This window comes from Megalobrama amblycephala, linkage group LG18 (assembly GCF_018812025.1).
Source record: "Megalobrama amblycephala isolate DHTTF-2021 linkage group LG18, ASM1881202v1, whole genome shotgun sequence".
NCBI classification, from domain to species: Eukaryota; Metazoa; Chordata; class Actinopteri; order Cypriniformes; family Xenocyprididae; genus Megalobrama; species Megalobrama amblycephala.
Window position 1 is genome coordinate 18247357 of NC_063061.1, and position 27249 is coordinate 18274605.

The following is a 27249-nucleotide window of genomic DNA, read 5'->3' on the forward strand; positions in this document are numbered from 1 at the left end:
TGAAATAAAATGGGGGAAAAAAAGAGAAGACAACATGACTTTAGTTTGAGCTTTTTATTTGGCCAGTCGTAACAGATGGTTGTTTTTTTCTTTTCACAGAGAAAAGAAGTCTCACTCTATTATTTTCGATAGAGGATCCCATTTAGGTTTTGCATATGCTTCAGACAGGTTTGTAATTTGGGTAACTCCCATCATAGCCCACTGACAGGGCACCCATGTGTAGCACAACAATACAAAACACATGAAAACTAAACAGACATTACTAGCACAGAGCAGTTAGATATTTATTCCTTATACAGGATTTGATTGAGAAGATTCTGATTGATGATGACAATCATGAGAACTGTTTTCTTAGGAAGATAGTCTGAGAAGTAAATATCTAAGAAGTGAATAATTCTTCAAGTCATTACAGATTCCACCTCTAGTGATAGATTGTCAGTGACATAAACACACCGTTGTTCACAGACACACACCCTCTCCCACAAGGGAAACAGACCTAAAAGAGCAGCCCTTGAGAAAGTGTGAGCCAGTTTTGTTCATTGTCTTGAAGGTCTCAATGCCACGGAGGTCCATCACTAGTGTTCATTACAGGAATCAATGAGTCCACAACAGCAAAACTAATGTGCATGAGGCTCCGAAATGAAAATGGAACACAATGCACTATTGCGTTGTTGTAATACATTATCACTTTGCTGACAGTAAGGTGAAGCACCAAATGAGATTTCACAAGCTCAAGGAGGTTGTGTCATAGTAGCAAACATTCCAGCCTGCCGAAAAAGAAACAAAACTTGAGGTACATTACATTCAATCATTTCGTGATCTCCAGGCCAAGCTGCAGTGTTGGTGTTAGTGAGATGTGTAAGGCATGAATGTTATGGTGATGCTAAGTTAATCCTCCAGGCCTGTCCATCAGTGAAAGACCTATATGCTGATATTCATGTTTCAGTCCATCGGAAGAGCTTGGAGGACCAAAAACTTAACAATACACTCAAATTGTCCTCCTGAGGCTCTCAATTAGTCTTCTACAACAAAAGGACAGGTTTCTGCAATGTCCTCAAGTTTTGGATGAAGAGGGCTTGTGTTTTCATGCATAACAATGAATTTAGGGTACAGGGCACATCATCATACAGTTATCTACAACATTTGAACTGAACACTGGAAGAAGGAAGAAGCAGGAAGGCTGACAAAACTGATGAATGGCTGAGTGTCTATCATGAATACCAGTGTTAAAGGGTTGGTTCACGCAATAAATAAAAATGATCCCATAATTCTAGTTTATAAAGTTATAAATATGGATATTATTCTTACAAAAATGCATTGCTTCAGAAGGCCTTTATTAATCCCTTGGAGCCGTATGGATTACTTTTATGATGGATGGATGTACTTTTATGGGCTTCAAAATGTCGGTTACTATTCACTCCCATTATAAAGCTTGGAAGAGTCAGAATATTTTTCAGTATAACTCCGATCGTGTTTGAATGAAAGAAGAACGTCATATACACCTAGGATGGCTTGAGGGTGAGTAAACTATGGGATAGTTTTTTCATTTTTGGGTGAACTAAGAACAACAGTCCAAAACAGGTCTCTAAGCGCATGGTTAGCCACATTATGTCACTGAATTGCAAGTCTGCACACAGTAAACTAAGGCTGAATAGACAGATATAAAGGAAATGAAATCATATGGCCTTGATAATCCATACAATCATGAAAATTCTTCAGTGTTTCACTGAAGACATCTTCAAGAAGAGGAAAGTAAAGAAATAAAAACCTGCTGACAAGCCTGTTTTTTTTTTTTTTTTTTTTTTTTTTTTTAAAGGAACCATAAATTTGCTTAATACAACATTCTTATGGGCTTTTCAAGTTTTGGAGGAGATTAAAAAAGGCAATGGTTTGCATTAGCTCATGCAATTAAATGTACAATCTTACGAGATATGTCATGAACTTGCCGGCAGTGATTAATTACTCTTGGAATGATGAAGAACAGGGGCTTTGATTGGGATATGGCATCCAATTTGCCATCTCAGATGTAGATGCAAGTTTTTGTTCATTTTAAACAGAATATGCTCACTTTGAAACCTCTATGTGCAATTTTCTTTTAAAATCGATGTCAAGTTCCATCGACACAGTTTTGTTTTACAGTACATATGCTAAATCATATTCAGAAGCTGGAAAAATGTTTCCACAACACAAAGAATGATAATCAGAACATTTACACAAAAATCTATGTACGTATATATACACAACTACACCCTATCCAACTGAAATGCATCATTAGGTTCTCTTTTAAAATGAGTGTATGGTGACTATGTACAGAGGCAGGCACTATTGTTCAGTTTTTTTTAGATGCATTTAGGCATATTTCAGTGATATGAACTTAAATTGTCTGTCTAGTAAGTGTTCTTTGTTATCATGCAGCAATACTTGTAAGTGGAACTTGTTCCAGTTGGGCTGACTAGTTATAAATTTGCCAGAATTTATATCTGTGCTTCTTTTAGGTGATGAAATGAACAGTAATAAAAGCTACATCGCACAGAGAGAGGGGACATAAATGACAGAAATAAATCTAGATATCACACATGCTTCTGCAATAACAATAACTCCACTAGATGGACAAGATGGTAATTAATATTAGTTTATATGAAGTGAAATGTGAATGCATTAATATATAAACCTATTACCTATCTGCCCATTTATAAAGAGAGTTATTTTTAAAATCTAAAAGTAAAACTGTAAAGATGCAGTTAACATAAAAAAAAAAGGATAAAGATTTTTAGCGACAGAATTAAGTTGATGTGGGTGAGCTTTAGCCGAAACAGACATGCCTAAAAGTGAATATTGCATGAATGTTTGTTAATGTGAGATGGGACAGAGGGGAAACAAGCAAGAATGAATGATTATGAGTGTAAACTTGCAGCCGTATGAACGTGCAGCCACAGTTCTCTTCAGTCAAGACCACGGCATGGCCCACACTGGGAGGGAGAGGGATGTGATGAGCGAGAAGAAGAGGGGAGGTGGAAGTCACTTGATTCACTCCTCTAACGGCCCTGTGATTGTGTCGATGCAGGAGCTGTCAGTGTCTGAGGCCAGTGTCTGCTCCGTCGACATGGACGAGATGTCGTTAATAGAGGATGACTGGGAGGCAGTGGTGTTGCTGTTCACTGTACCATCTAATACACACACAGAGCAATGCATCAAAATTAGAGCCCAAAATAATGTGCTATCTTAAGAAATTAAATGTCTAAAATTGTTATATTTATTGAATGCAGATATTTACTATTACATTTTCCATTGTGTTGGATGGAATGATGGATTTCAAAATAGATTTTCAGTAAATGACAGCAACATCCTTAAAGGGTTAGTTCACCTAAAAATAATTAATCATTAATTATTCACCCTCATGTCGTTCCACACCCGTAAGACCTTTGTTCATCTTTTGTACACGAATAAAGTTATTTTTGATGAAATCTGAGAGTTTTTTTTTTATCCTCAATTGAAATCAATGAAATTACCACATCCAATGTCCAGAAAAGTAGTTAAAAAAACTATAGTCAACGTGACTACAGTGGTTCAAACTGAATGTTATGAAGCGACGAGAATACTTTTTGTGTGCAAAAACAGAACCAAAATAATTTATTCAACTATTTTTGCTCCTCCCTGTCAGTCTGTTACGCAGTTGGCGCAGTGCTGCGTTTCCGTGTTTACGTCCGAACGCCGGCTCCTGTGTCAGCATCACACGCATGCCTCATGCTGCTCACACAATCAGGCGTTGGCCAATACTGAGCCGCCGTTCGGATGTAGAACCTGGAAGCGCTGTAGCAAAAATAGCATAAAAAAAATATTGGCGCACAAAAAATATTCTCGTCACTTTATAATATTAACATAGAACCACTGAACACACATGAACTGTTTTAAATATGTTTTTAGTACCTTTATGGATCTTGAGAGAGGAAGTGCCATTGCTGGCTATGCAGGCGTCACTGAGCCATCGGATTTAATTAAAAAATGTCTTAATTTGTGTTCCGAAGATGAATGAAGGCCTTACGGGTGTAGAACGACATGAGGGTGAGTAATAAATGACATTATTTTCATTTTTGGGTGAACTAACCCTTTGAGAACTCTTAAAATGATCATTAAGACATTTGTTATACCATTTAGGATATTTAAGATTTTTTATGACTTTTTATTCACAAGTCATCCCAGATACATTTTACAATTCACATCTATTTTTAAAAGGTGCCCAAGAACATGTTTTCAAAAGATGTAATATAAGTCTTAGGTGTCCCCTGAATGTGTCTGTGAAGTTTCAGCTCAAAATACCCCATAGTTTTTTTTTTATTAATTTTTTTAACTGCCTATTTTGGGGCATCATTATAAACGCGCCGATTTATGCAGCGGGGCCCTTTAAATCTCGTGCTCTCCGCCCACGGAGCTCGCGCTTGCCTTAAACAACATAAACAAAGTTCACACAGCTAATATAACCCTCAAAATGGATCTTTACAAAGTGTTCGTCATGCAACATGTCTAATCGCGTAAGTAGAGTATTTAACTGGATGTTTACATTTGATTCTGCTTGAATTTGATAGTGCTCCGTGGCTAACGGCTAATGCTACACTGTTGGAGAGATTTATAAAGAATGAAGTTGTGTTTATGAATTATACAGACTGCAAGTGTTTAAAAATGAAAATAACGACAGTCTTGTCTCCGTGAATACAGTAAGCAACTATGGTAACTTTAACCACATTTAACAGTACATTAGCAACATGCTAATGAAACATTTAGAAAGACAATTTACAAATATCACCAAAAATATCATGATATCATGAATCATGTCAGTTATTATTGCTCCATCTGCCATTTTTCGCATGCTTGGTAACCTAGGCTGATGATTCAGCTGTGCACATCCATATACTGGCTGCCCTTGTCTAATGCCTTTCATAATGTTGGGAACATGGGCTGGCATATGCAAATATTGGGGGCGTACACCCCGACTGTTACGTAACAGTCGGTGTTATGTTGAGATTCGCCTGTTCTTCGGAGGTATTTTAAACAAATGAGATTTATATAAGAAGGAGGAAACAATGGAGTTTGAGACTCACTGTATGTCATTTCCATGTACTGAACTCTTGTTATTCAACTATGCCGAGGTAAATTCAATTTTTGAATCTAGGGCACCTTTAAGTGAAAGGCTTATACTATAAAACCCTGCCTTGTGTCTGCCGTAATGATGTTTATGCTCAATTTTTGTCGTTGTCAGTCTTTCTGGCTTCAGATCTTTTCTGCTTGTTCGCACATACAGGTACTGATTCTCCCATTGTGTTTGCTGGTACAGTATGGTAAGTCGGTCTCATTTTTCACTAAAACTTCTTTCACTCAGTCATCATCAAACTACACCACACCACACTAGCGTATCTATAGGGGTGGCAGCCAATGAGCATGAGGATTCTCTTAGGCTTTTAGTAAAAAAAACGTGGTTACGTCATTTCAACATGACCCGCACCAATTATAGTTAAAACGCTTTTTATAGAAAATAAAGAGTGTACACCATTTAAGTTGACTTCACAAAAACACAACTTCTTAATGTGTAAAACTACTACTGAATGTACCTTAAAATCACTAATTTGACTAAATAAGACTTATAGGTGGGAATTCTAACAAAATGGAGATATCTTTTTTGCTTAGTATGGCAAAATTTCAACAAATTTATCTGGAATCATTATTTTTTTATCTATTTACAGTCCAAAGTCAAAATACAACCCAATTTCTATCAGTTTCAGCATTAATCATTGTCAACTAGACAGAGACAGCTGGAAAAATACACAAATTTCACAGATTTGTACAAGTGACTCACCTAAACTGTCCTCTTTCAGAACTCCATTCTTGTTCCTCTCCTCCCAGTCCATTACTTCTTTATAAATCAACTCTGTAGGAAGGGAAAACCCCCAAGAAAACAAGCAAAGTTTTGTCTATTTCGTTTTACAAATCACTAATAAAGCCAACACATCCCTTCAGCAGACATTAACTTTTAAGGTCAAGACTCAAATTACCCCATTACTGTAGAATAAATGAGAAAGCAAAAGATCTTGGATAAATGTAACCAATTCCCTGCAGTGATCATTTCTGCTACAGGCATTCATTTTCTACATGAAGCTTATAGCTCAACAGGAGGTAGTGACAGCAGAGGGCATTTGTACCTTTCCACTGCTCGATGCTGTGTTCCCGCTCCTCCAACTGCTTGTCTGATATCTGCGGAGGAGGCTGAACACATAAAACAATCATTACAAATCCTAGTCTCAAAGGAGAATCTCCTTGGCATTGTACAAATGTCCCCTGTTAAACAGTTTTAACTTGACTGGAAAGGACAAAGTGACATGAAAGGATAGGGGTGCACTGACCGCATCTGCCTCGGCCGGGTCGTACCACACGTGAATATAAGGGTGACTGAGGGCCTCCTGCACAGAGATGCGGCTTTCTGGGTCGATTACCAGCATCTTGGACAGCAGGTCTCGTGCTTGACTAGCTACATTAGGAATGATTTACAGAGTCAGATGTCAAAGTAATTGTTTAGTACACCATTAAGACTGTACTCAGAGAGACAGCAAAGAAAAACAGACATGGAAGATTTAGGATGTCTTACTTTTGATCTTGTCGTGCTCAGTCTCTGACGGGAAGGCCCAATCAGGAAAAAGCTCATTTAAACTGACCCCAGGAAACTGAGGTTTGTTCATCACGTAGTTCCTTACAGTCTCCATCAAACGGTTCATAAACTCCATCGACGGGGTTCCCAGTATCTCAATCACCTTATTCCACTGGTCAATATCTGAGATTAACTCAATTAAGGAGGTCAAGGTAAAAGATTCACATGGAATTGAAACTTAGAACAGCTTGAGACCTATTCAGACACTAATTGTTTCTCATAGGGATGTAAGATATTTTCAACATTTACAAGGGGCTAGTCTGTGATTTTATTGCTGTCCGAATCCAAAATGTCAATGTTTTTCTCTCACCACCTGTGTAAACATCCCTGGCTGAATTACCTACTGTTTTTTGCCAAACACCAAGGTCGTGTGGTAATTTAATTGCCGTCCATCCACATCACTGAGTCTACAAGAAGAGATCAATTCAAAACCCACCATTTAAATCAATGCTTCACCTCAACGAAAGAAGAAAGAGGGGAAAAAAGAAATCACATAAACATTTGAAATGGGCTGGTATTGTGGCAGCAATAGCCTATATGCATGACAATTTTAAAGGTCCCATGACATGCTACTTTTTGGATGCTTTTATATAGGCCTAAGTGGTCCCTAGTACTGTATCTGAAGTCTCTTTCCCGAAATTCAGCCTTGGTGCAAAATTTCAGCCACTACAAGCCAGTCCCACAATGAGCTTTCCTCAGGACGTGCCGTTTCTGGGTCTGTAGCTTTAAATGCTAATGAGGAGGAGAGAGGCGGGGCAAGGTGGAGGGTGGGTGTGGCCTTAACCAGCTTGCGGCCACTGTACCATGTGCTAATGTTGACAGTGGATGTATCGCAATGGCTCATAGACGCGCAGACACTAGGTGTTTCTCAATGTCAAGGAAGGATCCTCGGAAGCCAGAATTTCGAGGATGCTACGTCATCGACATCCGTCGAAGGACTGTTCCAATGTCGAGGATCCTCGGAATTTCAAACAAGGACTGAGTCCTTCGTTCGAAAAATATCACATATACAGGAAAGGATGCATATGTGTATCCTTCGCGCTCTCAAATCACCCACAATCCTATGCGCGCAGCTTGTTAAAAAAATTAAAAAGAAAATTTCGGACGTTAGCGCGCAATATTCTTTCAAATGTAAGTATATTTACGTTACCAAACATTTGTTATAACTGTAGTAAATATGTCAGATAAATAATGTTTAACGTTTAAATGCCAGTACAAATTACTACGGTATTGATATTATAAATTATACAAATACAAATTACGTTATTGATGGCTAACTGAACCGGACCGTCATTTAACAATTAGCTTGGTTGCCGTCACCGGCATTTCTTTTATAAATAACTAGTTAAGTTGTCCAAAGTAATTTAACGTTAATATTATTTAGTTTAATATTATTAGTATTATTAATATTATTAGTTTGACCCAGAATCTGATCCGGATGAGGAAGTTGCAACTCAGCGGCTACAGCAGGACATCTCCGAATGGTTAGTTTAAAACATTGTGTCAGGATACGGTACTTTAGTTGGTTTATGTATGCTGTTACAGTTATTATCATGTAGCTAATGCTAGCCTACATTGTTGGCTCTTCATGTTGCTCAGATTTGTATATATATATATATATATATATATATATATATATATATATATATATATATATATATATATATATATATTTATTTTTTATCAGCTATAGACACTAACCAGCGCAACTAAATTAGTCAGACCTCTGCCGTTATTACAAATACCTTTTCGGATAGGTGCCTTTGTGGAAAATGTGCTACCATGCCAACATCATTTATTTGTTTACATATTTTATATTTCATAAATCTTAAAAGTTTTTACAATCTTATTACAATTACATCAAGCTCTGCAATCTGGAAATGTGGATATTGTGTGTGCCAACAGCAGAACGGTTATCCAAACAACAAAGAAATGTAAAACACTCGCGTTACAGTGTGTGTATTCACACACATACTTGATGCTGTCTACCTTTACATTAGCGACAGTAACTAGGCTGTATTGGCCCACGCTGAGGAAACGGTGAAATGTGTGGCGCAGACATACAAAACTATGGGAAGTTACTTTGGGAAGTTTATCGGTGCATTACCAGAGAAAATAAAATTAACCCATTGTTTCTTCATAGGCTCGGATGAAGGGACAAAAAAAATACTAAGGTGTTCATTTGTACATCCAAACACTGAGCAACTGCCATGCTTCGCTCGTTTACAAGCCATGATGTCTCTCGAGGAAAAAAAAAAAAAAAAAAAAAAAAAAAAAAAAAAAATTGTGCTCAAATCTCACGGTAGTAGCTTATTTTCATGGGCGGGCAAAGCAGAGAAAGGGGAGGTAACCTTTCCCCATATGACGACATATAGGGAAGATTCCAGATTCCTTTTCTAGCCACTTGGGGACCATATGCAGGCTAGGGGAACTCATATTAATGTTAAAAAACCTCATAAAGTGAAATTTTCATGCCATGGGACCTTTAAAATGTATTAGGCTATCGGCCTATACAATTATATACATTAAAAATATAAACCAAGCAGCTTTATGTTTACCTCATGTAAATAAGAGGTTGCATTAACTTATTTCTGCTAATTTCCATATTTTTAAAATGACATCCATCATTTTGAGATAAAATGCAAGACAGAAAACCATTTCAACTATAGCGCGTCTATCTACCTATTTTTAAACAAGAGATTTAAATAATTGATAACACTTTATTTTAAGGTGACGTAGTTACATGTTAATACATGTAATTACTATAGTTTTATTACTGACGTGCAATGCAAATTTATTTTTACAGATGTCCACGTGAGAAACAATTACCGTCTGAATAGGGCTTTATCTTTTTTCTAAAGACTAGAATAAACACTGAGATGAAAAAAATAAAGTGAATATTTAAATGACACATTAAGTATGGTGAACTTTGCTAAACCAAAACCAGATAGGAAACATCAAACGTGTAACAACTACGAGTGAACAATACTTTGCAGAACTATCCAGAGACAAGCAGTATGATGTCCAATCCGTCACACCAGGGTTTCACACACCCTAGAGTTTCATGAAAGAACTGCAGGCAGTTTGTGAAAAAAAAAGAAAAGAATACACACACTTTTATACACACATATATCCTCCTCAAGAGGATACGATCAGTGCCCTGGAATATGACGCTCCCTTTGACCATCTCACCCATGATGCATCCGACCGACCAGATATCCACTGGCAAAAACACAAACAAATATTAATAACAATTTTATTTCTATATCTCCAATGGCTTTCAAGAATATTACTGACAAAAAACAGCATTACCATTCTCCTTGTATTTCATGCCCAGGATGACCTCCGGCGCTCTATAATATCTGGTCACTACGTAGGGTGTCATCATGAAGTTAGTGCAGGCGGTTCTGGCCAGACCAAAGTCTAAAATCTTTAAAGTGCAGTCGGACTTCACTACTATGTTACTGGGCTTCAGATCCTGCGGGCAGAGATGATACAGTCTCGTGCTGTCATACTGATAGACAATCTCACACGTTGGCATATTGTAAGGTCAAATGGCTCAGAAACACAGCTGGTGATGTGTCATGTTGGATTTGGCCTTCACTTATTGAAAGAAAAGGTTTGGTACCATTCTTTGAACATGTGCTTGAAGCCTTTATTAGGATACAAATTATACAAACGATCAGAATTTGTAAAACTTCCATCTGAAAGAAGGTCCCCGAAGTTCTTAACTGTTTACAAACACTCTTTTATACCAGTGGCAGTGAGAATATTGAATGGAATTAAGTAAGGGTTTTTTTGTGAGAAATATTACATTTATTGGGTGGTTGTTTTGAATTTGTTGTACGATTAAGAAAATTGTTTGTGTCTTAACGGTGCCGTAGAACGTCTTTTTAAAAGATGTAATATAAGTCTAAGGTGTCCCCTGAATGTGTCTGTGAAGTTTCAGCTCAAAATACCCCATAGATTTTTTTTATTAATTTTTTTAACTGCCTATTTTGGGGCATCATTAAATATGAGCCGATTTAGGCTGCGGCCCCTTTAAATGCTCACGCTCTCCGCCCACGGAGCTCGCGCTTGCCTTTAACAGCATAAACAAAGTTCACACAGCTAATATAACCCTCAAAATGGATCTTTACAAAGTGTTCGTCATGCAACATGTCTAATAGCGCAAGTATGGTATTTATTTGGATGTTTACATTTGATTCTGAATGAGTTTGATAGTGCTCCGTGGCTAACGGCTAATGCTACACTGTTGGAGAGATTTATAAAGAATGAAGCTGTTTATGAATTATACAGACTGCAAGTGTTTAAAAAATGAAAATAACGACAGTCTTGTCTCCGTGAATACAGTAAGAAACGATGGTAACTTTAACCACATTTAACAGTATATTAGCAACATGCTAACGAAACATTTAGAAAGACAATTTACAAATATCACTAAAAATATCATGATATCATGGATCATGTCAGTTATTATTGCTCCATCTGCCATTTTTCGCTGTTGTCCTTGCTTGCTTACCTAGTCTGATGATTCGGCTGTGCACAGATCCAGATGTCCTGCCCTTGTCTAATGCTTGAACATGAGCTGGCATATGCAAATATTGGGGGCGTACATATTAATGATCCCGACTGTTACGTAACAGTCAGTGTTATGTTGAGATTTGCCTGTTCGTCGGAGGTCTTTTAAACAAATGAGATTTATATAAGAAGGAGGAAACAATGGAGTTTGAGATTCACTGTATGCCATTTCCATGTACTGAACTGATAGTTATTTAACTATGCCGAGGTAAATTCAATTTTTAATTCTAGGGCACCTTTAATTGTATGTGTAGAACTTTTGTGTTTTTGAGCCAAAGGAAAATTTCCACATTTGGTGGATAAAGATCGATCGATCGATCAATCAATCAAATCAATGAGTCAGAGGTTATGCTTCCATCACAAGTCAACTTGAGTACGGATGTTTTGTCTAAAGCTGTTTATTATGGTTTAGAAATTTTAAATATGGTTATTTTTCTTATAAAAACCCATCACTTCACTTCATAAGGCCATTATTAACCCTCTGGAGCTGTATGGATTATTTTTATGATGGATGAACTTTTTTGGGCTTCAAAATTCATGAGCACCATTCACTACCATTATGAAGCTTGGAAGAGCCAGGATATTTTATAATATAACTCCAACTGTGTTTGTCTGAAATAAGATAGTCATATACACCTAGGATGGCTTGAGGGTGAGTAAATTATGGGATAATTTTCCATTTTTGGGCAAACTATCCCTTTAATTGCCACATGAGTTGAAGTTACCAATAATAACCTTGCAAAGAGAACATCTCACCCTGTGAATGATGCCAGCTGAGTGTAGATGTCTGATGCCACACAGGATCTGGTAGAGCAGGTAAGACATCCTCTCATGATCCAGGTCCATGTGGATTACCTGACAAAGGCTAGCGTCCATCAGCTCCATCACCAAATACCTGAGAGAAACCAGATTCTTCAGGGTGCCTTATGTCCAGCTCAAATGATCTCTTACATTTCCTTACATGCATAGTACTGACAAGCATAAAACAACCCCAGATCCCAAGCTTAATACACTTGAGTCAGCAATGCTTTTATAAAACACAGCAATAGAAGTGCTGTTGTCAGGAGTTGTAATTAATCTTGATTTAATAACATATAATTTTCTATCCTAAAGCTGTAATTATCATATGCAGGAGTAGGACAGCGCAATTCATCAGTTCCTCTTGAGAGCGCATTGTAGTCTCAGCAAAACTATGAATGTTAATAACCACACCGAGGGCCAAAGCACCAATGTGGCCATACAAACTCAGCTTACACTAATTTACAAGGTCAGCATAAAAGCATGAATTCATAAACTGAAAACTTACAAATCCTGGAACTCTTCTAATGACTTCTGTGGTGTGAAGACGTTAAGCAAACGGATGATCTGGATGAGAAAAAGTGAAGCATGAGAAAACAAATCTGGACTAATCTACACACAATCAGCTTGACAACAAAGGCCAGCGTCTCACTACCTGATTTTTAATCATAAGCAACACAGTCCCTGGAGAACTAGCCACTATGAAATGAATAATTTAATCAAATAAGCTTACTTGTTGCTGATTAATCAATGTGAGCTAGTACTAGATGTACTAAATTCAATATACTTATCAATCCAAAGTTGAAAGATACATTTGATTTATTGTATTTGTGTATTTTCCATTATTATCAACAGTAATTACTGTTAAATTAAATGCAAATTCATACTATACAGTCTTAATGTTTTAAAATACAGATGACTGGACATTTATTTAGAACAGTGTTTCCCAACTAGTGTGCCATGACAGGTTGTCAGGTGTGCCATGGGAAATTAGCAAATGCCAAAAAATAAATAAAATAAATGCTATACAGTTAAGAATATATCATAGCTGTCAGGCGGAAACCTCGTTTAGTCAATTTTGTTTTATTTTATTTTTAAAAATCAATGCTAGTGGTCATCCTTTACGCCTGTAAGTGGGTTTTACAAATATTTAACCAATGAAAAGGATTTAAAGGTGCCCTAGAACCAGTTTTTACAAGATGTAATATAAGTCTAAGGTGTCCCCTGAATGTGTCTGAAGTTTGAGCTCAAAATAAACCCATAGTTTTGTTTTAATATTTTTTTTTTTTAACTGCCTATTTTGGGGCATCGTTAACCATGCGCCGATTCAGGCTGCGGCCCCTTTAAATCGTGCGCTCCCTGCCCCCCCGAGCTCTCGACTATAATACAGTGCATAAACAAAGTTCACACAGCTAATATAACCCTCAATGGATCTTTACAAGATGTTCGTCATGCATACTGCATGCATGCGTTGGATCATGTGAGTATAGTATAGACTGTATTTCATTTCCATGTACTGAACTCTTGTTATTCAACTATGCCAAGGTAAATTAAATTTTTGATTCTAGGGCACCTTTAAAAAAGCTTGTAAGTCCATTGGATCCTCAAACTGTCAGTCAAACCTCATAGCTCCACCTCGCCTCTATCGTGAATGAAGTGCCGCACACAGTATGAAGATCTCTGCTTATTGCAATGCAAAGGTAAATAAAGAAGTGATGTTTGAGTAAGTACAGCATTTTCTTTACTCAAGAAACACTGTCTACAACAGCTAATGTTTTATGGCTGATTAATCCGTGGGATGTTTTACTTATTAAAACTGTGCCATGCCAAAAAAGGTTGGGAAACACTGATTTAGAGGATACCAACTGCCAAGCTTATTTATTTAAATCATAATTTAAAAGCAGGATAAAAGTTACATGGTATTTAAAGCACTCCACAAAGTCATTAACGTAAAAAAATGTGTCTTAAGCAACATTCAAACTGTTTTTTTGTTTATCAAACCCATTCAAATCCCTTATTATTCAGGAATGAAGCAAGTGACTGTCTTTATGAATGGGCAACTGAATCATTCCTTCAACTGTTTTGTTCAAAAATGGCATTTATTCAGGAATATTTCTCTGAGATGTGCAGCTCCAAAAATGTAATATTTAATAATAATAATAATCATAATAATAATTATATTAATAATATTTTTTTTTACTTCATGGAGCAATATTAAAATTACAGTACCAATATTCATGGATGTCATTTTCTCAAATCACAAATGATATATTTTGGCAATTTTGGAAGGTGGCACTTTGACAATAACTGAATATTGGCATGTAGATGTCTTCAGGGCAGGCCAGGACTATGATCAAACATCACATACATTAGCACTTAGCAAAGTGTTGCATGATTTAATGGGTTTCTAGCATGTTTGGTACTTCATGGCATATTTAAATGTGTTTCAGGGAGTGAATTACAACAGCTTCCTGTTTCATGGCAAAACATCAGACTTTGTCAGTCCGCCATGGACACGCCCTTCAATGAAAACTCAAAATCTTTGCAATGTAACATTGCTAAGGCCTTAAGATTAGACTGACCAAGTATGATGTTGATCTGGTTAAATCTCAATGAGGAGTTAATCACAGTGTAAAACATGTAATTTCCTGTTGCCTGCAGGTGGCGCTATGTAACTGAATATAGTCATGTAGATGTCTTCAGGCCAGGACTCTAATAAAACATGTGAAGTTTGAGGCAGATCAGACATTGTACGCCCAAGTTACAACAACTTCCTGTTTCATGGCGAACTTTGTCAGGCCGCCACGGACATGCCTAGATCTTCACAATTTAACGCAAGGCCTTTATAACGCAAAGATTAAAGCTCTAGGAGAGTTCTGGACTACAAAAAAAAACTACAAAAATTTTCCAGAGAAAATTCAAAATATCTTACTTCCTATTGGGTTTTCAGATTTTCAGTCTACCGAATTTCATACTTGTACGTGAAAAGCAGTGCGAAAGGCGCTTGATTGAAATTTTGTAGGTGGTGCTATCGAGCCATTTTGCCACACCTAATTCTGAAACCCATATCAGACGTAAATTTTCACCACTTCTGATGCATGTGCCAAGTTTTCCAGCATGTTTAGGCCCTCAAAAATATGATTCATTTCGGAGAAGAATAATAATTGACCGAGCAATTACAATTACCATCGGTGCTCGGGCCCTAACAAAACAACAACAACTATTGATTATGAAAACCGACATCCCTAAAAAACCTGACATTTTTTACTGGGTAATGTTAGTCCAACAATTACATCTGAATTCAGCATATACCAACAGTTTATGTGGTGCTCCTGTTCTTATTTCTTAACTTCACATTGTTTTCTCGGACAAAATAGGCTGTTCAGTGACAGGCAATTGGAGAGAAATGTCAGAGGTAGTTGTTTAGACCATCACTCCTCTGACATTCTTAACCGGTAAGTGTGCCAAAAGTCTGACATTCCAGCAAAAACAGTCCGTAGGTGTGACAGCCCTGACCAAAATGGAGTTGCTTGAGTCAGTTAGTACGACGCAGCCTCAAATTGTACTTCTGAGTGGAAGAGTGCACCGTTTAGGGTACGTACATTCTTGTGATTAACACACTTGAGCAGAACCAGCTCCCTGTAGGCCCTCTTTGCATGGGTCTGGTTCTGAAAGGGCCGGCTCAGTTTCTTCACAGCAACAGGGATTTCAAGTACAGTGTCCAGAGCAGAGCTTAAATGGGGGAGGAAAAACAGGCACACTAAATAATTACAATCATCATTGTAGTTTGTTTGTTTTTTGTTTTTTTTAACACCATGCCAGCTTCTATGGCTATTTTCATGTCAAAAAAATATGGGAAAACTATATCAGGTTTTTACCATTTCTTTTTGCTAAAAACAAACTATATTTGGTTTAAATTTCTTAAAGAGAGTTTCTCACAGGGTTTAAACCAGCACAACCTAATAAAAAATGTTTCAATGATAAAGAGTTTAGACAGAAAGAACATGTTTTGTCATTGTAGTTAACATTATCATTGGTTCATATCAATATTTGTCCATGGATAATATCATATTGTATCTCAATCCCCTTTTAAATGCCCTTTTGTATGTCATTACTGTATCGTACAGTTTAGTGTCCATCTACTGCACTTGGGTAAACAAGACATGCAGCTGGCTGTAACATCTCTCTTATCACTGCAGCTATAAACCAGGGATCCAAATCTCTAATGAGACATTCAGGTCAATGACAAAACCACATGACAAATGGAGACAGGCGATGCCTAATGGGATGTGTGATGATGACATCATTAGTATGGAGGCAGATAAAACTCTGCTAATTCCAGCCGCCCACTCACCAGACGATACCCTGGGCACCAGATCCGATGGCACGGAGCTGCTGGTACCTCCTGAGCACCGTAAAGGTGGAGTCACCCACCTGCACGCTGTAAAACTGTCCCTCCCCCTCGGTCATGACTCCTCCCACTGAGTGCCGTGAGACAAATCAAACCTGAGAGAGAAGGATTGCAGTAAATGAGAGAGACGAAGAGAAGATGTGAGATGTGGCAACGATGATTGCATACTGAGCTCACTCCCCCGTGTTTACTGCACCGTGTGGGGGATGACATTGCCGATGACTCATCCAAGGAGAATCAGATATAATGCATAGCCATACTGAATGACACGGGATACCTATAGGATGCCATTAGAGAGTCAAGCCAGTGATACAGCACAGAGATAAAACCCTTGGTCCACTGAAAGGCCATTCTTAATGCATTTAAACAAACATAAAAACTACAAACAAGTGATACCTATCCTTCATACGCTTTCCTGAACTTACTAAGCAAAGCTACATCCTTATCTTCTCTAATTATCTACAGTTAATTACAGTTAGGCATTTGAACAAAACATTAGGGATGTAACAATACACAATTACTGTTTGGTACATACCTCAATTTACCAAGGTTCGGTATATTTTCGGTAAAGCGGGGGGGGGGGGCAAAATTGCTTCTTTTTTCTTTTTCATTAAACACTGGTTACTAAACTTCAAATAAAAAGAAACATCTTTAAAGTACTTATGGTGATATTGAAAATGAGGAAAATTAAGTTTTAGATTTTAGATCCATAAAATCCATATTTTAGTCAGAATTATTGCTCTCCCATATGATAGCTCTCCATCTATTTGACTATTCGCATACGTACTCTGACACTCCTTCAGTGAAGTCTGTGAAGTTTAATGGAGACTCACTTGCTGTCGGGACAGGCAAAATGGAAATGCTAACATTTCTAACATTTACAGATAAGTATACAATCCCAAGATGTAAGTTATTACATATACAGTAGGGATGTCAATTACACATTTCCATGATCGATCGTCATTTAAATTAATGATCAATTAATCATTAGGCTTAAAGGAACACTCCGCTTTCTTTTGAAAACAGGCTCATTTTCCAACTCCCCTAGAGTTAAACAGTTAAGTTTTACCGTTTTCGAATCCATTCAGCAGATCTCCGGGTCTGGCGGTACCACTTTTAGCATAGCTTAACATGGTTCATTGAATCTGATTAGACCATTAGCATCTCGTTCAAAAATGACCAAAGAGTTGTTTCGATATTTTTCCTATTTAAAACTTTACTCTTCTGTAGTTAGTTGATTTTCTTGGCCGATATGGCTAGGACCAATACTCTCATTCCGGCGTAATAATCAAGGAACTTTGCTGCCGTACCATGGTAGCAGCAGGCGCAATGATATGACACATCACGTCGCCCGTGTCTGGGGCGAAAACTTGAGCTTGAACACACCGCAAAGAGTACAGCCAATTAGTACTGCCTCTGTAAGAGGAAATAACACTCCAAAACAGCATGTGGGAGTAGTCTGTATTCATCATTCAAAAAGGAAGTCCAAGCAAACAAAGCAAACTAAAGCGCTTGCTTACCATCTTGCCCTCTTCGTCATTTGCATGCTTACATCACTTTAGTTTTTCTTCTCCTGCACTGGCTCACTAAGCTGAACAGTCAATCAGAGTGATCTCTCTCACAGATGTTCTTTGCCAAAAAGCAGTTGACAGGAACACACTGGGAAAAACTAGGCAGGCAGACTCGATGACGGCCTTTTACGAAAAGGTGTGGTATTACCTTTATAAGTGATCAAGTGCACAAATGTTAAAATTCTGTCTGATAATCAATATTGTGTTAAAAAGAAATTTCTAACAGGACAAATGGATTTGTAAAGTTCCCTTTGAGACATCCAGTGAAGACAGCCTTATGTCGTTGTGGCGAATTGCGTCAATGGACATGCCCATGGTAGACGTGGCGTAACAATGTTTTGAGAAACTATGAATCTACTCCTACTCTTCATATTCTGTCAAACGCACTGATGCAACTTCTTTATTCTTCTTTTTTGCGTCATTACCAAACAAACTCACTGTGGGAGTCTGAATCTTAAGCTTTCCTTTCATGTCCTCCCTCTCTTCTGAGAGCAAGAGCAAAAACTACATCACAGCAAGCACTGAACCTTCTGTCTTTTTAGAAGAGATGCCTTTAAATATCAGAAATATCATGCTACCTGGTAAACAGATTCTCCTCTGGGATTCAGTCTTTCTGAGGGATCCTCGATCTGCTTTTTACTGTCATTTTTTATGTAACAAAGAAAAAGTGATTTTTTGCAACTTCCATTGTAACATGTTCAACATCCCTCAGTGACTCATCAGTAAACAGAACCAAGCTGAAATGCTGTAGATAGACAACCTTCACATCAATAATAGACAAAGCTGGCACTGATATACTAAAAAGAAAAGCTTCAACTGTGAGCTGGGACTTATAAATGTTAAGCTGATTTCTTAAAGCCATTAGATCCAATTTCACCGTGGCTAAACATTATCTGTTTAAAGCAGGCCCAATAATCCAATATTGTGATGGAGCAGAGATGAAGCATCAGTGTTTGACCAGACTACTGGACTACAGACTACAAATCCAGACTACAGGAACTGATACAGGAATCAGTCAATGAAACATCAATACTGATGCATGTTTACAATCTGAACCTATAAGTTCCTCATTATCAGACACAACTCCATATATAACTATACCACTATTCATTCATGAAAATTAAAAATCCGACCGATACAGATAACTGGTTTAAATGTATTAATACTTATATTTATAATATTTTTATTCATATTTATAATCTATAATATTCATTATGGATGAAAATATCTTCTAAATGACAAGTACTGTAACTGACAAGTAATGAAGCACTTGCATTAGTCTTGAGGTGGAATCAGCAGACAGCAGAATTAGATCAGGACTTCTCAAATTTCTCTGCTTATATACCATTTACACTTGCACTGTAATGGACTAATAACAACCTGTTCATAGGTTAGACCTTGTTAAAAGAAGCAAAATAACAAGAAATGCAAAGCAACAAGCTGTGAAATATAAATAGAGATGTACCGATTGCATTTTCTTGGCCGATTTCCAATTTGTTTGTTAGTGTGACCTGCTGATACCGATTTTTGCAGCGATTTATTTTAACCTGAGCGAATGAGACGAGTGAGTGAGAGAAGGCAGGTATGTGTCACTTTGTCGTCGGAGAGAAGATTGTGAGAACGTACAGCTGACATTATTGCCTGAGCCCCTGGCAACAAGACGGATCAGCTCAGAATCGGAAAGACGTGAGACTGACCGGCCGGTTACCGATCCAGGCCGATCATGTGGGAAATCGGCTGATTCGAATCCCTGGATGGTCGATCAGTTCATCTCTAAATATAAATAGTGATTATCTATGTAATTAGAAACAGCACTATTTTGCTTGGTCATGTCACTTGATGCAATGCTTTTCTTGCTTGGTTTTGGTGGCACAAATCAAAAAGACTTGACTAGACAGACTGATAAAATCACTGCACACATCAGTTATTTGAAAAATCTTGTGCAAATAGCAAACATTAGGAGCAAAACAAGCAGGTTAATGAGAAAATAGTAGTATATTTTGTTACTAACTGAATGTTCCTGATATTCTCATCAAGTCGACGATTCATGTTTCTGCATGCAGATCCCGGTTTTGAGAAATGCAGTTATGACAATAACAGTGATTTGCTGATAACGGTAAACTGCCTTCATTTATTTTCTTAATATTTCTCTTGTGGCCCATATGTAGTGAAAAAATGAGAAATATTAAAAGGTTAGTTCACCCAAAAATGAAAATTCTGTCATTTATTACTCATTCTCATGTCGTTCCACACCCGTAAGACCTTCGTTCATCTTCGGAACACAAATGAAGATATTTTTGATAAAATCCAATGGCTCAGTGAAGCCTGCATTGCCAGCAAGATAAGTAACACTTTCAAATGCGTACTAAAGTACAAGAAAAGTACTTAACACATATTTAAAACAGTTCATGTGACTACAGTGGTTTAACCTTAATGTTATGAAGTGACGAGAATACCTTTTGTGCGCCAAAAAAACAAAATAACAACTTTATTCAACAATATCTAGTGATGGGTGATTTCAAAACACTGCTTCATGAAGCTTCAAAGCTTTACAAATCTTTTGTTTCGAATCAGTGGTTCGGAGCATGTATCAAACTGCAAAAGTCACGCCCCCCCAGTGGTGAACCGCTGAAATTTCGAAACACTTATAACGAAACGAAGCCTTGTTTACTGAAATCACATGACTTCAGCAGTTTGATACATACTCCAAACCACTGATTCGAAACAAAAGATTCGTAAAGCTTTGAAGTAGGGCTGCAACTAACGATTGTTTTGATAATCGATTAGTTGATCTTTTATTTTTCAAATAAAATCCTACTTTTATTTATTTTAATTTTTTTTGACAAAAATACTGTATTACACGTCCTGCCCATTGTACTTCAAACAAATGTGCCAACTGAATGCTATGAAAACATACAGTGCTTAATTTATTAGACTACCTGTCATAATTAAAAAAGAACACAATTATTTTAGGATTCTATCAAAAACTTGATTAAAGCTAAAAATGGTATTGCCATTTATTAGGAAAATAAACCAAAACAACTAAATAGTTTCTAAATAATATTCACACATAATATCCAAAAAAATGTCTGAAGTGTTTTACTTTTTCCTGCCTTAAAACAGTAAAATCAAAAATGTATGGATAACAACAATATATTGTAGCTTTAGAAATACTGCTGTAACTAAAGAGCTTACACATACTGATGGATTAACCATTACAGAAACATGAAAAATGATTTTAGCACCAATACTGATAGTTTAGGACAGCTGTGGAACAAACCAAACATTGGCTATCAGATGTCTAATAACCTAGCACTGTAGGCTATATAGTGTATATAGTTTAAATCTGTACTCTACATTAAAAAGATAGTAATTAAACATAATAACAACATATTTCAGCTAAATTAATATTTTTGCGCTAAATATTAATCGTCTCCCTCTCTCCCGCATTCTGTCTGTCTGAAGCAGGTGCGCGCGCCGGCGCTCATTCAGTAAAGTTTGAAGTTTAACGCAGACTGTCAGGATGAGCCTTTATGCAAAATGGAAATGCTCACATGAATTTGTAACATTTACAGATAAGGATATAGCCGTAGAATGAACGTTTTGCGCAGTGGATGCACATGCATCTGTCAAAGCGTCTGACAGGGCAAGTTATTACGCTACTGCATTAGCTCGAAACTTCTCATGTTTTGATACATTTTTGTCCATAGAAATGCGTTATTCAGTGTTGTAATTTGACGCGACTGGCGGAAGTCTTCCGTGCACAGTGGGCAGAGCCAACTAATCGATAATGAGAATCGTTGTCGATGATTTTCATTATCAATTATTAAAGATTTTATCGAATAATTGTTGCAGCCCTACTTTGAAACTTCATAACATTAAGGTTGAACCACTGTAGTCACATGAACTGTTTTAAATATGTCTTTAGTAGCTTTCTGGGCATCTGAAAGTGTTAATTATCTTGCTGGCAATGCAGGCCTCACTGAGCCATCGGATTTTATCAAAAATATCTTAATTTGTGTTCCAAAGATGAACGAAGGTCTTACGGGTGTGGAACAACATAAGGGTGAGTAATTAATGACAGAATTTTCATTTTTGGGTGAACTTACTCTTTAAACAAATTCTTTTGAAAGTCGGTGTCTGAAATAAAGCTGTTCTTAATTTTCATTGAAGCCTGATTATTGCAGTGTTCGGACATATTATAGACTGTTATTATAATTTTAATTATATAATTCATTGTATAATAGACCTAAATGTTTTTAAAACATTTTCAATGAGAAGTAGGCTTATCTTTTATTGTCATAGCAGTGCATATTATGGCAGGGCAAATGAATTGGAATATTAATTTAATAACAATAGTAGCCTAATAATATTAATAATAATTTAATATATTAATTGGAAATCATCTTTGATATTGTCAAAAGCTGATGTTTCTGATGATATCTACGGCTATTGTCGATACACAATATCATGGTCTATCAGCACAACCCTAATCTCTGCTCCAGCTAATGTATTCAGCTGATGTTGTGGTTTATGACATGAAAAAGCTTGAGCAACATGGTGCTAGAACACACTCCGTCCGCACAGACTCCACAGCCGTACGGCTCTCAGTGGTACATGAGTCAGCTTGTGCCCAGCCTGAATTACAGTCATGCTGCTAGGCCATGCTGTGCTAAATCACAGGCAAAATGGCCTGGCCTGTTTTAGCATGCTGCAGCCGACAGGACCACTAGTCTGAATTTTATCTCTGCCCGAATGCTGTTTCAGGGCCATGTTTCCACATACGGGACAAAATAGCATTTTGTCAATGCATCCCTGACCATTACAACTGAACTATATCCTGACATGGCAAATGGGCCTTGGAGAGATATGATCCAGACAAAATGGGTTGGATGTTGATAAGATAAAACTAAGTATCTGTATCTTAGGTCCATAAGCAAAATTCTCTAACTAGGTTGCTGTTAAAATACATTCATTAGGTCAGTGCTGCCAGGCTCTCTGAGATTATTTCATTGTATGGTTACAAAATAACAAATGCATATGTCAGTCAAATTAGATACAATAAGATGCATATTCTTTATAACAGTATAGTGTATGGGTGTCAAACATACGGCCCACAAAGGTGTCCAATGCGGCCCGCGGGATGACTAGATGCACTAGTCTACTGGTCATAAATCCAAACTTTTTTTTAGTTTTATTTTGGTCAATCTTTATCCCGGGCTTGCAAACAAAGTGCTTTGTAATAATTTCCCAAAATTGAATTTGTGTGGAAATATTTACGATGTCTGTGAAAAGGACATTAACACAGGCACACGCTGAATACAAAGAGGAGAACAGACGCGCCTGCAGAGAAAATACTCTACCATGCACAAGCTCACTGTTCGCCAAAAATAGGAAGAATAATATAAATATTAAATTGGGGTTGATATGAATGTATCTCTGAAGGGAAATGTCTTCAGAAAAGTTTTGATGGCTTTTCCTCTTCTCCATATAAAGTAGTAGCCTATTTATAAATACAAAGCTGCATTGTGTACAGCGGTGACCATGGGAACGCTATATCACTGCTGTTCCATATGAGCCACCTACTTTCAGAGAGTGAATTTGCATTTCATTCAGTCCGTCTGCTGATTTTGTTTTGTGCAGGTGTCTTATGTAGTATAATTTCACAAAGCTAAAGACAGACCATGCTGTTTTTGCTGTTAATCTTGAAATTATCCAATAATTTTAATTAAAAACAACTGCTCATGTGCATAACATCTTTGTTGAGATTGTGATAAAAATGCAGTGTTTGCCTCTAATATCAAAGAGCTACTTTTGAACAAATAAACAACAAATAAATTTGCTTTAAAAAAAAAAAAATCTGCAACCAGTATCAGAATCGGCCAATTTGCTTCTAAAAAAATGGAATTGGCCACGAAAAATCAAAATAGGTGCATCACTAATAAAAAAATATTTAAAAAAGCATTATTTTAAAAATCTAACAGTTTTTTGCTGTAAAAACAAATGCAGTTTTAAGGAGCAGTGTACTAGTTTTCTTGAAAATTAATTTGTTGTTTATATGTTATTAATGCAACTATCAGCGCACTGTTTTTTTGTTGTTGTTTTGTTTTTTTTTATATTAATTCGGCCCTCACGTTTATTTTTTTCCAATCCGGCCCTAAACCTAAAATGAGTTTGATACCCCTGGTATAGTGACTGATGGGCCGTGACCCGAAAATGGGTCACAGCAGGTCTATTATCACATGGCCACAGACTGCAGAGAAAAACAACCCTACAATACAAATAATAAAATGCACATTATTAGGATGAAAAAATAAATAGGCCTATCAACATTTAAAGCAGATATGTTCCCTATATTCTATATCAAACTCAACAGTATTTCAGCACAAATGCATCTGTCAGTTGGTTGAAGCTAGTCAAATTAAGTGGATACCAACATGGACAGACTGTGTGACTTGGACAATTATCTTAAAGGGATAGTTAAAAAAAAAAAAAATAAAAAAAATAAATAAATAAATAAATAATCCCATGATTTACTCACCATCAAGCAATCCAAGGTGTATATGACTACCTTCTTTTAGACGAACACAATCTGAGATATTTAAAAATATTTTGCGCATTCTTTCACATTCTGCGTACCGGAAGCTAGTTATTTGAATTTATAAACTTTCAAATATGGATATTTTTCTTAGAAAAACCATTGCTTTGCTTAAGAAGGCCTTTATTAACCCACTGGAGTTGTATGGACTACTTTTTTATGGATGGATGCATTATTTTTTATTTCAAAAAGTGGCCCCCCAATCACAACCATTATAAACATTGGAGGACTAAGGATATTTTTTAAATATATCTTTAATTGTGTTTGTTTGAAAGAAGATAGTCATATACACCTAGGGTGGCTTGAGGGTGAGTAAATCATAAATCATAAATCAATACTCACCCTCATGTCATTCCAAACCCATAAGACCTTCGTTCATCTTCAGAAAACAAAATAAGATATTTGTGATGAAATCTGAGGTTTTAAATCTCTCTCTTATCTCTTATCTCTCATAGAAAGCAATGAAATTATCACATTTAAGGTCCAGAAAAGAACTAAAGACATTATTAAAATAGTCAACGTGACTACAGTGGTTCAACCTTAATGTTATGAAGCGACGAGAATACTTTTTGAGTGCAAAAACAAAACAAAAATAACAACTTTATTCAACAATTTCCTCTCTACCCTGTAATTGTCCTATGCAGTTTACGTTGAAGACACATTGCAGAGCTTCCGTGTTCTACATCAGAACGCCGACTTCATACTGGGCGGCTCCTGCGTCAGCATCACACGCATGTGTCAACCGAAGATATTGTTGAATAAAGTCATTATTTTTGCACACAAAAAGTAGTATTCTTGTCGCATCATAACATTGAGGTCGAACCACTGTAGTCACATGGACTATTTTAATGATGACTTACCTACTTCTCTGGACTTGAATGTTTCGTTGCTTTCTATGGAAGACAAAAAACCTCTCGGATTTCATGAAAAAATACCAGTAAGACGAAGGTGAGGGTGAGTAATTAATGACAGAAATTTCATTTTTGGGTGAACTTATCCCTTAGTGGACTAAATGAATGGAGATGTCTGGCATCAACACCAGAAGGAAGACACTGACATTTTGATTAAAAATTATGAGGTCAAATTAAAAAATTAAAGCATACACATGGAACTATATAAATGGAAATAATTTACAATAAGATCAATAACATGTATTTACAAAACGGATATAATAATTCAACAGTTTCTTCTCTACCCTGTCATTCTCTTACGCTGTTTATGCTGTATAGATAGTGCGGCACTTCCAGGTTCTACGTCAGAATGCCGACTCAGTATTTGTCGACGCTGTTCACGTGAGCACCACGATGCATGCGTGTGAGCCGGCCAATAATGAGTAAAACCTGTAAGTGCAGCAGTCTATACAACATAAACAGCATAGGAGAATGACAGGGTAGAGAAGAAACCTTTGAATAAAGTCGTTATTTTTGTTTTGTTTTCGCGCACAAAAAGTATTCTCATCGCTTCATAACATTAAGGTTGAACCACCTCATGTTGACTATTTTAAGAATGTCTTTACTACTTTTCTGGACCTTGAATGTGGTAATTTTGTTGCTTTCTATGGGAGATTAAAAAAAAACAACAACTCAGATTTCATCAAAAATATCTTAATTTGTGTTCTGAAGCTGAATGAAGGTCTTATAGGTTTGGAACGACATGAGGGTGAGTAATTAATGACAGTAATTTCATCTTTGGATGAACTAAGCCTAAATGAACTTGTTTCTCTTGACTGGCAGTATATCAACACATTCCATCTGTTCATGCAACACTTCTGACCTCATTCAGATACCTGCCCACTTCTTAGATGATATATACTGAGTTGTTTGACAATTTATGAATACTAAATACAAATTTGAAGTGTAGTTTCAATGTAGCACAGAGTGCAGTGCACTAGTCAGGTCAGGCTGCTGCCAGGTTGCACTCGCTCCATCACAGCAAGCTAGTTAGTCCTCTAATAGCAAATAGCTACATCCAAGCAAAACATACACCAGTTAATCACTCACACGCATAAAACAAATGTATTTACAGTTACAGACGCTCGTCCTGGGCTCTTTTGCGTGGCTGCGAGTCACACTTGTTTCGGCCTGATCCAGCGCGAGGCCAGAGCTCTGCTGCAGATGTGTCGCGCGCTAACTCCATGTCAAACTCCCGGCAAACTGCCTCTTCGCGACAACACGATCGCAAAAACACGCGCGTTCAAGTCGCTCGTTTGTGAAAACATGAGTGCACGTGTTCATGGTCGCTAAATGAAATAATCGACTGTCTGAGGTGGGTGAATTCTCGCTAGCTCGCTGCGTGCTTACCTCCTCTTCTTCTTCTCCTCGCTTTCTCCAGTTCACTCCCATGCATACATACACACGCAGGCACGCCAGCAAACAGATCCTCTGGACCGCGGAAGTGTCGGCGTTTATCGCTTCCACATTAAACACCGTCAGCCGGGATGATGGTCAAGTCAGATTTTCCTCTCTTTTAAGAGGCTTGACAGTGAAGTCCAGAGTGTGGCATGACTGCAGGGGCGGAGGTTGGTGGGACAGTTATTTTTCGACGCCTCTCTCTCTCTCGCTCGCTCGCTCTTGCGCGCTGGGCAGGGATGACGTAA

General features: G+C 37.2%; 1 protein-coding gene across 3 annotated transcripts; it reads right to left on the bottom strand.

Annotated features, from left to right (window-relative positions):
* Positions 1-39: 39 nt before the first annotated feature.
* Positions 40-27249, bottom strand: mapk9 (mitogen-activated protein kinase 9). Of its 3 annotated transcripts, none has more exons than XM_048165412.1 (12): positions 26954-27248; positions 16428-16579; positions 15676-15805; positions 12582-12640; positions 12032-12170; positions 10007-10172; positions 9845-9916; positions 6635-6817; positions 6393-6517; positions 6192-6255; positions 5849-5920; positions 40-3167 (listed from the first exon to the last, which is right to left on the bottom strand). In XM_048165412.1, the coding sequence occupies exons 2-12, from the start codon at positions 16541-16543 to the stop codon at positions 3028-3030; spliced, it is 1266 nt and encodes a 421-aa protein (XP_048021369.1). In that variant the 5' UTR covers positions 16544-16579; positions 26954-27248; the 3' UTR covers positions 40-3027. The 3 variants fall into 3 exon arrangements, with proteins under 3 accessions (XP_048021369.1, XP_048021370.1, XP_048021371.1); XM_048165413.1 differs by lacking the exon at positions 26954-27248 and adding an exon at positions 26677-26930; XM_048165414.1 differs by lacking the exons at positions 15676-15805; positions 16428-16579 and having other exon boundaries at positions 26954-27249.

Coding starts and splice junctions, on each gene's coding strand:
- mapk9 (XM_048165412.1), bottom strand. CDS start 16,543: ATGACCGAGGGGGAGGGACAGTTTTACAGCGTGCAGGTGGGTGACTCC. Junction 12,171..12,581: donor TTAGAAGAGTTCCAGGATTT/GTAAGTTTTCAG, acceptor GGTTTCTCTCAG/GTATTTGGTGATGGAGCTGA. Junction 6,518..6,634: donor TGAGCACGACAAGATCAAAA/GTAAGACATCCT, acceptor TTCCTAATGTAG/CTAGTCAAGCACGAGACCTG.